The 18,051-nt window shown below is 43.9% G+C and overlaps 1 protein-coding gene across 2 annotated transcripts; it reads right to left on the bottom strand.

The window, feature by feature from the left end:
• Positions 1-8,313: 8,313 nt before the first annotated feature.
• F2RL1 (F2R like trypsin receptor 1) lies at positions 8,314-14,593 on the bottom strand. Of its 2 annotated transcripts, none has more exons than XM_049795836.1 (2): positions 14,329-14,593; positions 8,314-10,202 (listed from the first exon to the last, which is right to left on the bottom strand). In XM_049795836.1, exons 1-2 carry the CDS (start codon positions 14,405-14,407, stop codon positions 9,097-9,099), a joined length of 1,185 nt encoding a protein of 394 aa, XP_049651793.1. In that variant the 5' UTR covers positions 14,408-14,593; the 3' UTR covers positions 8,314-9,096. The 2 variants fall into 2 exon arrangements, with proteins under 2 accessions (XP_049651793.1, XP_049651794.1); XM_049795837.1 differs by lacking the exon at positions 14,329-14,593 and adding an exon at positions 13,087-13,232.
• Positions 14,594-18,051: the final 3,458 nt, after the last annotated feature.

Here is an 18,051-nt window from a genome sequence, read left to right as displayed (position 1 = left end):
TCTCTTATCTAAAGCCCTGCTATCTTGATTTGAGGTGTAGGCAGCAGAAGCTGTGACCTTATCAGCAGTCAGGCACTGCCATTTCCCCACTTCTGGCAAAGGTATCTCCGCTCCGTGCTGTGCCATGACCTAAAGCCAGGACCTTCCCTATCCACCTGCCCATGCCCTGCCACAACACAGTTACCAAAGTGAAGGTAGCTGTGAGAGGACTCTCTCTGCTGCCACCCCTCCTTCTTCAGCCCTTTCTTGGCTCCTGCTGCAGAATTTAATTCTGCAGAGCTCACCCTGGGCCAAGTTTTGTCGATGCTGCCGCCAGCTCTACACCCTTCAGTAGCAAACCTGAGCAAAGCTATCTGCACTCTTCAGGGACATCACACTGAACAGCCCCCTGATGAATAGTTTACCAGCCATCACCTTTAGAGAGCTCCTTTCTCCTCTTCATCACTGGCCCTGCTAACCAAAAACTCATGTCAGCAGACTGCAAGTTGAGTGAGGCTCCTCAGTCTCAGCTAGTCACCCAGGGTCTGGCAGCAATTCAGACACTGACTGAGGACTGTCTTACCAGCTACTATTGTAGTATTCACGGCTCTACCAATTTAACAACACATAGTGACACAGGGAGCTTCCACGTAACCAGCCTAACACACTTCATAAATTATGACAGAGCAGTTCCATAATTTCCTTTCAGCATTGCATTTTATTATCAAATCACTCTTTACAGCAACGGCACCCTCTACAAATAGCATCACCACAATACAGCCACCTCCAATATTTCCAGGTGTACTCCTGAAGCTAATGGAGAGACATCAGTAACATCAGTTACTGATATGGAGTGGAGTAACATCAGTTGCCTGCCTCCAAAAGCAGGCAACTTCATTTGAACATGATACAGCATTACTTGCCTCCAACACGTCCTGAATTAGTGCTAAGGGCTTGCCCTTGATATTTTTACGCTGTGAACCATGTTGCTCAGTTCATCCGGCCACAGAAAGCCAGACAGGGTTTGCCTGACTGGGGTTTGAAGATGAAATGTCAAGGGGTCACGATGTGTCAGACTGGAAGTATGTGCTAGTCCTGAGTCACTGCCAGCTAAATCCAGCAAGCACCAGTGCACAGTATTCCCTCCCCAGCCGACACTGCCGTTTTGACTCATCAATTGCTTCTTGTGTTTTCTTCATATCCCCCTGGCTTTTGTAAATGCGTGACACAAGAGACTCTTCAGGACTTTCAGGAAACTCCCTCTACCCATTGCATCTGATTTTTTTAGCTTGTATTCTACAAGTTAATTATTTCCTTCATTTCCTCTTATTCAGTGGGTCAGCCTCTCCAAAGAAGCAGCATAATCTTCGTTTTCCCATGTTAAATGACTCCATTTTCCCAAGTGCTCAAAAATACAGACGCAGGCCCCAAGCAAATGCACTTTACCTTCCCACATCCCACAGTCCACAGGATTATGTGACAGCACAGTCCCCATCACAGCCATTCAGCCAGGGGAAGCATGGACCCAGCTGCTAAACCATAGCACCAGGAGTACATACCATCCTGAATTCACACTCAGTGCAGAGAAAGAATGAATGCTGATGGCCTTTCCCACTGCATCATGTCCATGCATCACTTCCTTCCAGCAGCTGAGAGCTGGCAAGTGCTGTAATGGGGAGGGGAAATCAAATAAACGGCACTGAAGGTTCAATCTCAAACAAGCTTAACACTCAATTCCCAGAAGTTTCCTTCTTGAAGGGGAGATACAAAGCCGGAGTGCAGTTGCTGAACCAAATGTAGCTGTTAGCTGCAATAGAGAGACATCTGCTCATGTGCCAGCTCATGCTCTTTCTCAGCCAGAGCACTTGTCACTTGATGCATGCAAGGTTTGGTAATTAAAATCCTGCCAACCTTAAGAATTACTATAGGTTGATTTTTAGAACTGCCATAAAATACAGACGTCCTTCTTGTCCACTATTTCCACAGAGCTGTCTGTGTGAACTGACACATCACAGGGGCTGCAACACCTGGAGGTGACCAACTAATAGAGCTGAGAGTTGTTACTGGGGCATTTCTCTTAACTCCCAAATGTAGGCTGGTCAAATGTTGGCTTTTCTTCTCCTCCCACACTTTGTTCTCTTGCTTCATTACACAAGTGCTCATTAATGCTTATTACTGCATATTATTAACACCTTCACAACAAACAAAGGAACAGGGGTTAGTCCATGTGATGAGTGTACTACCAGCAGACTGCACTGGTAAAGCAATCCAAACACAATCATAACTTCAGCAGCAGGACAGTGCTTTACAAACAGTATAAAAATCTCATGGAGATCAGACGGAGCAAATTTTACCAGCAAAGGTGCAGTCACTGGGTTACAGCTACATTAGGGCTCCTGCTGACTTGGCTCTGGCAATTGGAGATTGCGCTGGTTCTCTCCCATGGGTGCCCTATGCTGTGGTAAAATGCAATAGCCAAGTAAGCATTAAGCCAACACATGCAGCATGCAGCATTCAACAGCTGGCAGCATATGTGACAGGGAAACAGGGTACCCAGACATATGGGAGGGGACACATTTTCATTGTCTTTGCATTTGGGAATGCAGCCTCTATATTGAAGCACAGACATTGGAGCTTGGCTCTGACAGAAGTTTGTCAGAGATAATTCCAGGTAGACCTTGAGCTGGCTCTGTTCTGGTGTTTGCACCACAAGAGCAATCCCAGGTAGTTTATGAACTCCAGTGCAGCTATGAACCTATCTACCTCTGTACACACACAGACAGATTATGCCTTTCCCCTTTTCCCTGGCCACCAAAGAGCTGGCCGGACCACCAGGGAAGCTGGTTGCAGACACACTTCAATGACTGTGTAGCCCAAGTCTCACAAGCTAGCACTGGATCAGTGAGTCCTGATGAATCCAAGGGAGTTGTCACAGTGTCTTTGCACAGCACTCAATGCATCCTTCACAATCACTAGTCTTTTTTCCATTATCTGAAGCATCTCCACCTCCTTTGGCCTAGATGACAGAGAGCTGACTGTGTAGCCAGCCTGTTGTACTGGTCCTGCCAGCAAATAGTGTCTGGAGAATGTTTACCTGCAAGTCTACAGTTATCACTCCTGAGAAAAAATGTAGGTAACACATACTCTCCTGGCTATTTTTGAATAAAAATGACCATGACTACTGTGTTCATGCTGAATTTAACACTGATGCTACATACAAACCATGTTCAAAGTGCCCATGACAGATCAAAAGCATCCATAATGAAACTCGGGTCCCAAAGGGCTGTTAAGGTAGATAGGCATTACGGTGCTTGATTCCCAGGACAGCTATACATCAAGACATGTGCTACAAGTCTTCAGTCATCACACCACAGTTAGTTAGACAAAATGAATGATAACTTTATGGGTCCAGATGGTATTCATCAAGGAGTTCTGAGAAAACACAGGGACAAAATAGCTGAAATAGTAACAGAAGTGTGTTACCTCATGCCAAAGTTATACTTGAATACTGGTAGCCAATGCTGTGATCAATAATTAAAAGAGGGTTCTAAGATGTCCAGGGAAATATGGTTCTGTGAGCTCCGTACCTGTACCGAGCAATTAGTGAAGAGTCTAAGAAGTGATATCACAAAGGAACTTCTGGACCTTTCTGGGAAAAGCCACCATGGCTTTTGTAAAGAGAAGTCTGGGCTTAACAGCCTTGTGGAGTTCTTGGAAGAGGCCAGATGCACATGGTGATCCAGCGGATCCAGTCTACCTGGATTTCCAAAAGGCTTTCAGCAAAATTCCTGATCAAAGGCTTTTAAAGAAAACTAGGCAGTCATGAAATAAGAGGGAAGGTCCTCTTCTGGAAAAGTAACTGATTACAAGAAAATAAATACAAGGTAGCAGAAAAATGGTTGGTTTTCACAATGCCAGTTACTCACCAGTGTGGTGCTGGACCTGTACTGTTCTGTATATTCATAAATGATCTGAAGAGTGTTGAGCAGTGAGGAACAAAAGTTTGCTGATAACACACAGTTAGTCAAGACAGTAGGGACTTAGGCAGGCTGCAAAGAATTGCAGAAGAACCTTGTAAGACTGACTGAGCAATGAATTGGTGGATGAATTGAATGTAAGTAACTTAAACTGAGGTGCATAAGGGAAAAACATCCTAGCCTGACATATAAAACTATGGCTTGCAAAATGACTGTAACCACTCAGGAGAGAGATGTAGTCACAAGCAGCTGCATTAAAGTACCAACTCAATCCTCAGGACAAACAAAACAAAAAAAACCAAACCAAAACAGAAAAGAATGTTAGGGGCTATCAGGAAAGTAACAGGGAGCAAAACAGAAGTCATCACTGTACCATCCATGGCTTGAATACTGTGGGTAGCTTGGTGACTGTGTATGGGAATGGGAAGGTCTCAGAGAAAGGGAACAGGATTATCATGTGTTGAATAGTGGCTATACTGGAAGGACTGAATTGGCTAGAACTCCTCAACCTGGAAAGTACCTGAGAGAGAGGGAATATGATACTGGCCTACAAAATTGCAAGTGGCTGGACAAGACAGTTACGGACTCATTCACATCCTCTTCTCCTTTAAGAACCAGGAGCCACAAAACAAGGAGAGTGGATCCTGGTTCAAAGCAAATAAAATGAAGTTGATTTTCACAGTGAGACACCCAAGAGGTGTTACAAATTAGACCAGCCAAATCAGACTTAAGGAAACTCTTGTGCTGAAAATAGCTGGATGTTGGGAGAGTACCTTGAGGGATATGATACATGCCTGCACTGTTTTTACTCCTCCCTGGGTACCTGCCTGTAACTTCTTTTTGTTGCTGTTACACATGCTCCTTGAGTTACAGATGAGTCCTTCTCCACAGCAGCTTTCCTCACAGATGCCAATGAGCTTAGCTCCCCCAGCCTTCATTTGATTCCTTTTTTTCTGAACTTCAGAGCACATTTCAACAGTCCCATAGAACAGCACTCACATGGTGCAAAGCAACAGACTTCCCTGGCCACATCTGTGCATCTTGGTATGTTGGACAGGTGCCTTCTGCAGCAGTCCTTACTGTTTTTTGACATGTCCCTTGACACCTTGCTCTCTTGTTGGCCTCCAAATGCACTGGTGAGCAGATGAACCTGGCCGAGCTGGATGGACCCCTCGGTCTGAGCCAGCAGAGCCATTCCTATGGTCATGGGTGGAGGCTTTCTCCCTCCTGCTTAGGAGGCGAGGCAGAGGCTTTGCAGCTCTTCTGCTTCATCTTGCCTTGTAGTTGCACAGTGCAAGCTGGTGTTCGTGGTGAAAGACGCAGTCTCACTCTCTCTCTCGTGCTGAGCCAAGAGCTCATTCAGCAAACCAGCCAAACGCTGTTCAAAGTCAAAAGTAAACTTCCCTCCCACCTCCTCGTTTAACTTTAACCCAAGACCGATCCAATCCACCCGAAGGTCACACATGCCTGGGACACTACAAGGGAACAGTGTGATCAAGCAGTCAGGGTAGGGAAAAGACTAGTCTACCTCTCTTAGTGGCAGCACATGCTTGAGCTGTTTTTGAAACCATGATGCCGTGCACATAAATTACACTTATTTACAACTCCACAAGGCTTTAATGGATGTTGCACTGATTATTTTTGTAGCATCCAAACCTTATATCAGCCATAGGTGGGGAGAGTTTTTGGTATCTCTTGGTATTTGAATTGCGAAGTTGGCACTGTTCAGGAATACGTTTATTGTTAGCTGAAGATGATCACCGTTATACCCATCAGTCCTTCCTGAGTCCCTGAGTCCCAAAAAAGGTTAGGCTGCAGCTCAACCCTCCTGGACTACATGTTCTTGCCACATCACTACCCGGCTGCACAGGTACACAACTGTCAATTCAAGGAATTGATTCAAATTGATTGAACAACCAGCCTGGTTTACCTGTTAATTGGAGCAAAATAATTCATACTAAATTCAGGATGAGGATTTGCAATGCAGCTACAGATGGGAAAAAATTCCCATTTGTCCTTATTTCAAGGAAAAATTAAAGAACAAAGCAAACCAATTTTTATAAAGGTTCCTCCTCTTTACCTGCAGATTAGTTTAGCCTTCATTGCACTTGGGTTGCAGCAAAGACACACTTGCAGCATTATATATCTAGAAGATACAGACTGTAAAAGCAATTGGATGCTTTATTAAATTCTGAGTACCAGTTCTCTTCTTCCCCTCCTAAGCACATAACAGTTAGATGCAGAGGAAGATACCCCTCCCTACCCCCACCCTGCAAAGACACGAACCCAGATGGCATCACTAAAACAGCAAAGGAAATGCAAAAAGGACATTAGTAGTCTATTATAAAAAGAATCCAGACTTAAAAGATCTCTTCGGCTCCCACTGATCATAGTTTGAAGGAATAAGCTTCACCTAGATGACTGTGGGCTCCCTGAATAGTATTCTAAATGTTTGTCACGCATAGTACAACCTCCTTTTAAAACAAATCATTCTATTAGTTAAAACTTTTTCTCAAAAAGCTTTCAACAGCATTGCAGCAACATCTAACTCTTACATGTGTCACTGGCAGACCTCCGCTGTTGCTGCAGGTAAGAGATGAAAGAGTCTTCCTTGCAACCTTTGCCAATCCACAGAGGAAAAACGTTAGAAGGGAGAAGTGGTCAAGAGGATCAGCACTCCCCTTCGCATGAGCTGCAGTGGAATGGTCTGACTAATTGTTTGATAGTCCCCAACTCTGATCCCATCAATGATGGGAAAAGAAGAACAAAGAGTGTGAGTACAGATACAAGCATTATTTGGTGTACTTCTGATTAAATAACGACATGAAATAAATCTTGTCCACCAAAAGACTGCCTATATTAAGCATATTGTTTTTGAGCAATTTAACAGTCATCCATGAATCATGAGTGTTATCTTTCTGGTATTATATAGACACACACAGACAATTCATCATCTTTACAACATACAACCTGTAACCCTTGGACTCCTGGCAGAACACAGGTAGTGCTGTAATCACATGAACTGGATGCCTTTCCTTCATATTATCCACTATCATATACAGAGCAGGAAGCACACTAGGCTGTTGAGCAAGATAAAGGACATTCTCATATTCTGTTTATGACACACAGGCTAAGGCAAGGGTTCAGACAGCAGTTTGTGAAGATGGCTCAACCCTTTCTTCCCAAATCCCTCCAGTGAACTATGGCCTCTTACATACAGTTATTTTCCAGTAAGGATGCTGCATTACCTCTTCAGTTCAGTAATAAATAAGCAATTATTTCCCTGTATATTTGTCAGGAAACAGGAAGAGCGAACTGTTTATGCCTGAGAAACATTTGTGTTCCAGGTCTTCTAAAGAGCTGTAACTCTCTGCTCCTCAATGAACCATTTGTTAATATAAGTTGCTATTTTAGCCTGGACCTCTGAAATACCACCACAGAACATCCTACTTTCGTGCTAAGCACCTGCTAAGAGTTAGTAGACAAGACTGCAACAGGTAACAGAGCTAGAGCTTAATTAATCCTTGAGACGAGATCAAACGCATTAAATAAATCTCTTAGCCTTTGTTATGTATGGGGAAAAAACCCTTGTTACCAAGGTAGGGGGAGAACATGGAAACCAAAGCACAAGACAAGGGAAGGGAAAGACTAGCACACAGAAAAAAAATTATAAATATTTATGGCCTTTAAGCTGTGCAAGACTGCTCAAACTCTTGCCACAGTTCAATCCACCCCCTTCCTTACTCTCCATATTTGAAATAGTGAATATTTCCTATCTATACACCAGCTGTCTCATAGTACTTTTTGGACTGAGGGCTTTTCCATTTGCTTGTGTTGTAGGGACCCAGCTATGCCTGAGTTTCAGATGGGTCACTTGGATGCGAGTTCAATGTACAACTTGGTGAAACATACCAGGACTGCAAGATTTGAAAAAAAATGCATTTAAATCCTACCACCAAACATATACCCATCAGCTTTTCAGATTAAAAGTAAATGTGATTCCATATTCCCAAGTGGGTCACAAATACTCTGGGTGAGGGAAGAAGACTTAAGATTTTTCATAAATCCACTGGGCCTGAAGTTTGCTATCTTGTTAATGTGTTTGTTTATTATTCCCCCACAGTTCTGAACCATATGGTTTTAGTTATCTGCTAGTAAGATAAGGGAACAGTTTTGCTCTAATGAAAAGTGTCATTAAGGTGGATTTTACTTAACCCATGTAGCCATTACAGCCACAGTTGTCAGACTTCTAATTCACTGTTAGGAATAATATCTTTGTTACCTGAAGCCAGGCAAGCTGAACTACTCAGCATTTTGAAGAGCATGTAAAAGCATAAAAGAAAGCATCCAACTCAAATGTGTTATTAAAAAAATCTTATTTCAGTATCTTAAAAATACAAGGCACATTATATAAAAATCAAACAGCTATTCATCCAAACTTTGTTAAATAGTCCCACCTAAGATCACATACTGGCAAGTGGTAAGTAACAGCGTAAAATCTCAACTAACATTTTATCTCGGCGCTAGCTGATAAGAAGTTCAGCTTGCCAACTCATTAGGATAACCTTACAGGCTTTTGCTGTGTTAGTATTTACAGCATGGTAACTTGGAAAACAATACAAAATTACATTATACTGAAGATAATAAGCAGTCTATACCACGACGGTGAAATGGATTCTTCTTTCCTTCTCTCTACAGTTTCAAATAATGTTCAGTGCGAGCAGGTACACAGAGCAAGGTCCTACATATGCAGCTGTTTAATACATTACAGTTAAAGCCAAACAAAACCGATTTCTGTGTTAATTAAACATACTAGCAACACTACATAACATTCCAGTGACATTTTGCTTTTTAACAACTTTGATATTGAACAAAAATGTCTTCAACCACAACTCATTTCCAGGTCAGCAGCATTTCTGCAGAGCACCTGAAATGTCATCTTTTTTTTTCCTAGTCCAGTGGGAAGATTTATCTGCTTACAAGTTCTACACAGGGTAAGCAGCTGCCAGTTCTGAAATCCAGGCGTTAATGTAATTAAAAAGCAGAGACGTTTCTTCAGACTCTCTTGTACAAAATAACTCTCTTGTCACTTACATCCTTTCAGTAGTAGTAATAAAAGTTCGCTTTTCTAGGATTAAACTCAGTAGGTTGATTTAGTGGTCCCATTCGAGCTTGAAGAATAAGAATTTGATTTCTTGGGGTATCTGCCTGATGAGAGAGACACTTGCATCCTCCGTGTAGTTCGCACACTTCGGCAAAGAAGAGCATTTTTAAGGTTGTCTCTGAAGTCTTTTGAAATATAGTAATAGATGAATGGATCAATACAACTGTTCAAAGTAGAAAGACACAGTGCAGTTATGTACGACATATACAGATAGCTCTGGCTGTACGTTTTGAGAAGCAAATAGTGCACAACAAGCAGCACATTGCTAGGTGTGAAACAGATGAGATACATGGACAGGACAGCAATAATGAGTTTGATTGCTCTTTTTCGTTTCTTCGCAGTGCTTACATCTGAGATGGAAGCATTCAGAGTCTTAATCATCAGTATGTAAGCAACAGCAGTGAGGAGAGCTGGGATTAAGAAGAGTCCAATTGCAAGTGAGAGGAAATAATTAAACATATCATAAGCCAAAACATTTTCAGGCAACACATCATGGCAGGTAGTGATGTTAAGATTTGAAATAAATGCTGTCTGATTAACAAGATACATTGGAATGGTGCCCAAAAAAATCAGTATCCAGATAGCAAGGGAGATGCCCAAGGCAATTTCAGATTTCTTTCTTGAATGCACTATGGGGTTCACTACAACCCAATACCGTTGCACACTGAGACATGTCATAAAGAGAATGGAACAGTACATATTTCCATAGAAAAATCCAACGAGTACTTTGCAGAGACCTTCACCAAATAGCCAATTATTGCCATTTACATGGTATGCAATCTTCAGTGGGAACCAGACAACAAAAAGGAGGTCTGCCAATGCCAAGTTAACCATATAAATCACAGCCGGATGTTTTTTCTTTGTTCGGAAAAAAAAGACCCAGAGGGCCATGGCATTGCTTGGCAAACCAATCATAAAGACAATGATATAGACAATGGGAAGAAAAACTGTAGTCAACTTTCCTGTGAGGGCTTTTGCTGCAAATTCATCCACTTCATATAACTCTTCAGAGGCATTATTTGTATTTGGAACTTTCCGGCCAGCAAAACTTCTTCCTTTTGAACTGCTGGTTCCACTACTCTCTAAAATTAAAAAAAAAAAATTAAGAAGTTGCCATTACTGAAGCGCAGACTTTTCATCCTTTTTAAAAATAAAGTAGACATCATGATTTACTCTGAAGCATTAAAGAGGGCCTTATCAACAGAAATATTAAGACTGGTTTTCAAACACTTGACAATTTTTCTTCCCTTTAAGTTTGTTATCCAAAAGACAGCCTAAATTCCTATTCAAGGATTGCACCAGCAACCAATATTTTCCGCATCACTGGTGATATTAAAAATACTTTGTTAAAATGGCTCTTGTACCCCAGGGCACCATTATTCTTTCACATGGCAGTGCCAGATTGCCCAAGTGTTAGGACTCATGAAACTCTGCAGCAGGCTAATGTAACTACAGTAGAAGTTTCCTCAGTTTAGATAGCCTGAAAATCACGTATGCAGTAAAAAAGAGCATGCTGCCCTCAGACGCACTAGAACTGAAACTCAGAATGTAATGCCAAAAGCTATGCACAAGTGATCCCTAGGGTAAGAAAGATGCCTGTTGCACTGTATTTGAATTGAAACTTGAACAGGCTAACTTTGTGCACAAAGATGCAATAGGGCCAGTCATCTAGGATCTCCTTCCAATTTGTGGGCAAGATGACCAGAAATCTCTGCTTTTTCTACTCAAAGTGCTAGGTGGTTGAGCTGACAGCTATGGTTGCTTCACACACAAAACAGCTTATCACTTTCAAGTTTTGCTATGCCTCTTTGAATGTCACAGGAACTTACAAACCATACGGGCAAGCCAGCCATTCCTACCTGCTGTCTTGTATGACAGCCGTCAGACAGCTCAGTTCAGAACCCCTCCAGACCCAACACAGTCCTCTCGTGCTAACAGGTTAAAATGCACAAGCAGATACTGTCCATGAACTCACGCTGTACCAAAAAAAGTCAGACATCTGCTGAGCTAAACTGTATGGACATGGAACTTGGCTGTCTGGGGGAGAATTATTTTTAACCTTAACTCAGTTTCTATCAATATTTGCGGATAATTTTAGCCACAAACCCCCCCCCCCCCCCCAACTGGACTATAAAGAAGAGTCTTCTTGAGGAAGCAGGTTTGTGTACACAAAGCCGTGAACAGTATTGAAGGATGGTCCCTTTGTTGTTCAATAAATAGAGTTTTGATACAGTTCCAGAACTGTACGGTGTAATACTTACACCTTACATTTTAAAGTATAAGAAATCTCACACAAGAAATACGTAAATACACAAGTATGTGTGTTTTCCAGTATAGATTCTCAAAAGTAGCACAACTTCAGATAGCTATTCTTTTCAAGTTATTACTGCAAAAGTCTGATGCACAGCATTAGCATCCTGTCTAGACTATGTGACTTCCCAAAGAAGTGTACAGAAATACAGCATATATTGGTGCTCTTTAGAGCTTTTAATTAAGTCACCCTAGGTCCACTTAACAAGTATTTGACAAGTTTCAGGCACAGGCAGGCTTCACTGGAAAACTGAGGTATAAGAAAACTTTTTGCTAGTACAATGACATGGACAAATCTTTGCAGTAGACTGCATGAAGACTGAAGTCTATATTATATCAACAAAACAACAGTCCTAATGAAAATGAATTAAAATGCCAAACAGTCATTTAGGCCTATATGTGGTATAATTACAACAGGGAAGAATTATACAAATCCTGCTCTCAGATCTTCAAGCCACATGACTATGTCAGCAATATTGTTAAAGACTGCAAAGTTTACATGTATAATACAGAAATCCCAGGTCCCTAACCTGAGCTGTGAAGAATAGAAGCCATAAAACCATCTTGAAGACCACAGCTTACAGAGATATCGGAAAACATAAATGATAATTTGCTAAGCAATGCCTCTTTTCTCAGGCTTATAGCTTAGCTGAATAAGATCCCAGAGATGCCTGGAAACAGACCCTGTATTCTAAGCTGACAGGAATTCTCAGAGTACCATAATAAAGTGCAGTGTACAGTGTTAAGACCTGTCCATCAGTAAGTGGCTGATACTATCAAACTGCAGTCTTACTATTTGTATTCCATTCCAAAGACTTAAATTACTACAGAAAACTGGAAGAGCAAATACTACCACTTCATTCTTATTAACATTTTGTGATCAGATATAAAGCAATGCTTTGCAATTGATGTTCATAGGCTGGGTTGGGGAAAAAAAAACCCCACAAAACAACTTACCCAAAAGCCCTAAAGTGTCTGTGTGACACATTACAGTATCAGCTGTAATAAAGTGGATTCATGGACATGTGAACCACAGACAGGACTCAGTATTGCAAGAATGGTAGAATAGAGACAAAGGTTTATTTTATTCTATTTTTGAAGACACAGTCAAGCTAAATTTCAGAGACCCAAGTCTTACTTTTATGTTGACTTTAAGTAGTTCTAGCCTCAAAAGTTCTGACTGCAGATACTGGGCAGCTTTTGTTAGCCCAACTGGCACCCATATAGGGAGACAGTTCAGTGTCTTGTTTATCTTTGGAGTTAACACTCCCTCACCGAGCAACCAATCCTTTGTTAGATATCTGCATTTTCTACATCCATTTCTTACTCTTTCTGCCCTTGCAGTTTTCCATAACAATTGTTCTTTTCCAAACCGAGTTTCACTCTGCCTGACTCACACACAGAGAATGCAGCCGATTTGCTAATCTGCCCACGGGAAACACTTCCCTGGCATCAAGGGGAAAACGTACTCTCCTCCCACAACAAAAGACTGTTTCAACACCTTTGCAATTTATCCAGAAGATATAACCCACTGCATACCAAACGAAGGATTATGCCTCCCCTGGAGACACAAAAGTGACAGCAGCACAGAGTATCCAAATTAACTAGTTTAGCTCATGGTAGTAATAACCCACCCAGGACTAAGATTAAGATTACCCTCGTTCTTGGATCTGCAGCCCAGATTCACCATAACCCAGTAATGGCATTAGCCTGTTTGAAAACAGCCAGAATAAGCCCCTGGTTTGTAGTGCATATTCCTTGGTTGGGATAGGATCACACTTGGAGCTCATTTCACCTTCCTACTCCAGAAGATCAAGCACCCAGCTAAGCATACTACCCCCCGCCCCCGCATGATTCCAAAGTCCAACCCCCTCCCAGGTCAGACAACTAGGCTATTAAGAGACAGTTATTTCAGAAACTCTGAACAACAAAATTTGCAGCTATCTAGTATCTATTCGTTGAGAAAATATGACCTACCATAAGCTTGACTTCAATATTTACACAGTCTCTACGCATATACTTTTATTATGTAAATGAGACCAGGATGAACAAATACAGAAGGCATGCGTAGACAGGTCAGTGGGATTTACTATAAAAGGTAGTGAAACATGAACCTTAAGGCTGTGAAATATTAATACGAATGACTGTTTTGGGTGTTTTTCCCCAAATAGCACTCACGTTCAATAAGCAATAATATAAACTAACAAAGGTGAGATTTAGGATTTAAAAAAAAAACAACTAGCGTTGAGAAAAAAAGCGAGAACAGGGTCTTTAAGGTTTTTTATGTTTACATACAGCTTTTAGGCAGGTTTCTAGCCGAGAACCTGATCGGGTACAGCACCGACGCGGGTGAAGCCAGGGCAGGGGTGCCAGGCAGCTCCCGCGGGGACACCCCGTAAGACCTGCGGTCCTTCAGCACACACCCCACACCCCACACACACACACCCCCCCCGCCTCCGTGCGCCCCAGAAGTCCGGAGGGGCTGGAAGCCGAGCCCTGCTGCTTGCCCGTCGAGCTGCTTTCCCGCACCTGGCGGGGAGGGAGGCCGGCCGGCAGCGCCCTCCCCGCGGCTCCCGGCAGCTCCACAGCCACCGACCCCCGTTTTCCGAACCCCTTCGACTCGGCGGGAACCTCGACCAGTCCGCTCCGGGCTCCCCGCGCCCCAGCCGGGAGCCAGAAGCCTGCTCGTCGGCGCGGTTCAGCCCCGCCGCCCCCGGGCCGCCGGCACCGCTGCCCGCCTCAAGCGCCATCGCCCGCAGCCCAACCCGCAGCCGCGGGGCGCCGATCAACCAACGCGGCACCCGCGGAGCCCTGGGAGGGCTCGGCCGTCCCCAGCTAATCTCAGCCGAGCCGGCGGCTCTAGCACCCGTCGGCGGCGGCTCGCACTCCTCCTCTCACCTGCGGGAGTGGCGGCTGCCAGCAGCGCACAGAGCAGCAGCAGCAGCAGCAGCAGGCACAGCCCGCGGCGCCCAGCCATCCTTCCGCCGCGCTCCGGCCACCACTGCCTCTCCCGCACGCCCGACCTGTTTCACCTGATACCTGAGTTAGGAGGGGGCGGAGGGCGCGGTCTGGCCGGTACCAGCCTGACGGCGGGCGGAGCCGGGCCAGGCCACGTCCCCCACCCCCGACGGGCCGTGGGGCTGCGCGTAAAATGGCGGGGGGAGCCTCGCCGGCGGGTCCGCTGCGCCCGTCTCAAAATGGCGGGGGCGCCCCCTCCCCCCTTCGAGGGGGCGGCTGGTCGCGGCCTTCGCCTCACGCCCCGTGTTGCCGCTCCGCGGCTGCTGGGGCTGAGCAGGCGCCGCGGGCCTCAGCTCGCCCGCCCTTTCGAGCGGGCCCTCCGGCGGTCACCCGGCCCTAAGCCCGCCCGGGGGAGCCCGGCCGCACGGCGGGGGCGGCTCTTGCCCGCGGCGGGTGCTCTGTGATCAGCTTGTAGCTGCGTAAAACCGAGGCGCACCGCTGGAGCGACCGCCTCTTTGGAAGGGGGGCGAGCTGGTGTTGGGGCAGGCGGGCTGGGGCCGGGGGCAAGCTGGTGAGGAAGCGGGCTGGAGGGGCGTTCCGTGGGACAGCGTTACTCCTGCTGACGGCGAACGTACCGCTCTGTGTGCGTGTGCCGGTCGTCTTGCTTTTCTTCGTTATGCTGTCGTGTGACAGGCGGGCGGGGAAATGCGTAGTGGCCGCTTAACCCGAATGCATTTGTGGTACTGCCCTGGTGTGACCCAGGGTAAGGAAGGAGTGTTTTTACTTGTCAGCCTTGCTTAAACTTGAGTACCTTCCTTTTGTTTTTGCAAATAGGGATTTCAAGAACAAAATTAAGCACCGTGTAGTGCCAGCCGCGTTTTCCACTTATCCACACAAGTACGAATTTAAGAAATGGTTTTAGGTTTGCAAAATCGAGCACACAACTTCCCAAATTCCCAAATTAAAACTACATGCTCAACCCTGGTTCACATCTCTAAACCAGTTCTCCAGTTACAACAGTAATACTCCCTCTGCCTCAGTCAGTCTGCAAAATGCAGTTCAGTTGGTGATAAAATTGTTGGGGATCTTTTTTCCTTTTTTGAATGAGTATGTTACGAATATATTCTTTTCTATGTTGTTCTGAAGAGAAAGTTGTTGGTTTTGTGGGCTTTCTGTGATGGTCGTGAAATACAGCTGTGAGTTGAGGTCTGCATTGTTCCCATTTTACAGATGGAAAATGGAGTACAGAGAGATGAAGGTAAATACACTTGGAAGTTTTGGGTGGCTGAGTCGACATCAAGGCCTCTCTTTTTTGAGTCTTTGTTATAAGTTATTCCATACTCAAAGCACAGTTCCTGTTCATCATCCACCCAGCTAAGACTGTTTACAGATTTCTCATCTTAGTCTCAGCTTCCTTGCTAAGCACTGAGAAAGTCATAGCCCATCCCTCCAGACTACCTCCCTGTCCCTTTCTGTCTCACTTGCAGTGCTGTTTTGTTTATTTTACCATTACAAACCACTTCATGGGTGCTTAATCTCCTGCTCCTAATGACCTTGTTCAGTGAGTTGCAGTCTTCTCATCTGGCTTTTTATCTAATCTCCCTTTCAAACAGGCATGTACATATGTGCTGGCTACCGGTCTCTACAGTGTTTTCCCTCTCAGATCTCTAGCACTAAGGAGTGGTCAGTCCTCTCATCTGGTTCTGCTGTAGCCAGTGCTCTCCTGCCAGCACCCAGTCCTGGTTTTCACTTTTTGTCTTCTCTTGATTTATTCCATCCGGTCTGTCTTTTTGTCCCTTTTACATTCAAAGCAGACGTCTCCTTCCCTCTTTTGCTTGGATCCAGCAACACTGGAAGGGACTGAGAATGCAAGCAAAACGGATTCATTGCTGTCACTAAACCAAATCTGCTCGAGGCTGTCCATGACCCGTCAGAGCTGCCACTGGAGAAGTCCTGTGGCTGTGAGTAGAAGCGAGCATCACTGCAGGTGCATCTTCTGGAAATGCAACTCTGGACTTAGCCTCTGTTGAGTGTAAGGAAACCATATTAACAGAGGTTTAATAAGTTCGCTTGGTTTTCATAGGGATGTCAGAAATGTGTAATTGATGTGAAGATCATCTCCCTTCAAAATCTTATAAACAATTCATTAGATTCCCAAGCAATTAAAAATGGACCTTATAAGAGGGAGTGTGAGGCAACTTTAATACCAGAGAACTCTATCAACCTGCCTTGTAAGAAAGACCTTATTGTGACCTTTCAGTACTTAAAGAGTGCTTATGAAAAAGATGGAGAGAGACTTTTTACCAGGGCCTGTAGTGATAGGACAAGGGGTGACATTTTTAAATTAAAAGAGTGTAGATTTTAGGTAAGATGTAAGAAATTCTTTACTATGAGGGTAGTGAGACACTGGAACAGGTTGCCCGGAGAAGTTGTGGATGTCCCATCCCTGGAAGTGTTCAAGGTCAGGTTGGATGGGGCTTTGAGCAACCTGGTCTAGTGGAAGGTATCCCTGCCCGTGGAATGGTGTTGGATGAGATGATCTTTAGATGTCCCTTTCGACACAAACCACTCTGTGATTCTATAACTAATGGTCTTTGGCACTTGTATGCAGTAGTTCCTGGTGCTCCGTCTGTGCCTTGCTAACAAGGCTTTTGTTCTGGTTTTGTTCTATTTACTTTTATTGAGAAGTTGGTGTTCCTAGCTAACATCTCCAGCAGGGATAGTATTTGTTAGGAAACATTCCCCCTTTATAGTCCATAAATGAGTTCTGCCTTATGACTTAAAGAATATTTAATAGAAACTAGAAATGGTCTTGCCCCTGTTCAAATCACTGGGACCTCTGTATAGAGCAATGTCAAGCCTTCGCAATTTTTAGTTGCCTTTATTGAAGACAACTGATTTGTCAAACCAATTTACAGTTGTAGTGTGCCATTTATCAGTTTGGAAAGAAAATGTAACAATTTGTAAATAACTTCCAAACAATTAGGTTCTTGTTCACACTTATTTATCCCTGGAAAATAGTTGCAATAAATACAACTGCCACAGGAAGAATAATACATCTTTATAGATGCTTATGAAACCTCAGTTCTCCATTGCAAATTGGTAGTTGCTTGTTTTTTCTGCTATACAATTTTTTTCTGCTACAAATACATACATATATGTGTGTGTGTGTGTATATATATATACACAATGCTATATTACACTATAATGAGTTAAGAAGAATCATCTTGCACCTTTACACAGTGGCTTGAAGGGAGCTTTGAACTTGTATGTCATTGGTTATTGATTATCAAAGCATACCCAAAGATGACAAAAAGATAAGTGAACATCAGCTCATAATTCTCTGCTCTAGCAATGTTTGTCTGAAGTGTGTTGCCAGGAAAGTCTCGTGCACCTTTGGGCAAAGGGCATCATTGGAAATGTGCTCTCCCTTGCACTTTGAGTAGCTGGTGGGTGTGGTGGTATTAACACAGTTTAGTATAGGGACTCCAAAGGGGACCTTCCAGGGTATACCCCTTAAGGTACTGATTAATTTTTAACAGCACAGTGATGTGATGTAATCATGAAGATGTTTGACTGTCAAAGATACTTGGTACCCCTTTATTAAATGAGAAATGGATGTGGTTTCATGGCAAGGCACTTGTCAGTACTTGTGCAGTTTAT

Source organism: Accipiter gentilis, chromosome Z (genome assembly GCF_929443795.1).
Source record: "Accipiter gentilis chromosome Z, bAccGen1.1, whole genome shotgun sequence".
Lineage (NCBI taxonomy): Eukaryota > Metazoa > Chordata > Aves > Accipitriformes > Accipitridae > Astur > Astur gentilis.
Note: the sequence above shows the minus strand (reverse complement) of the source record. Positions and strands in the feature narration are given on the sequence as shown.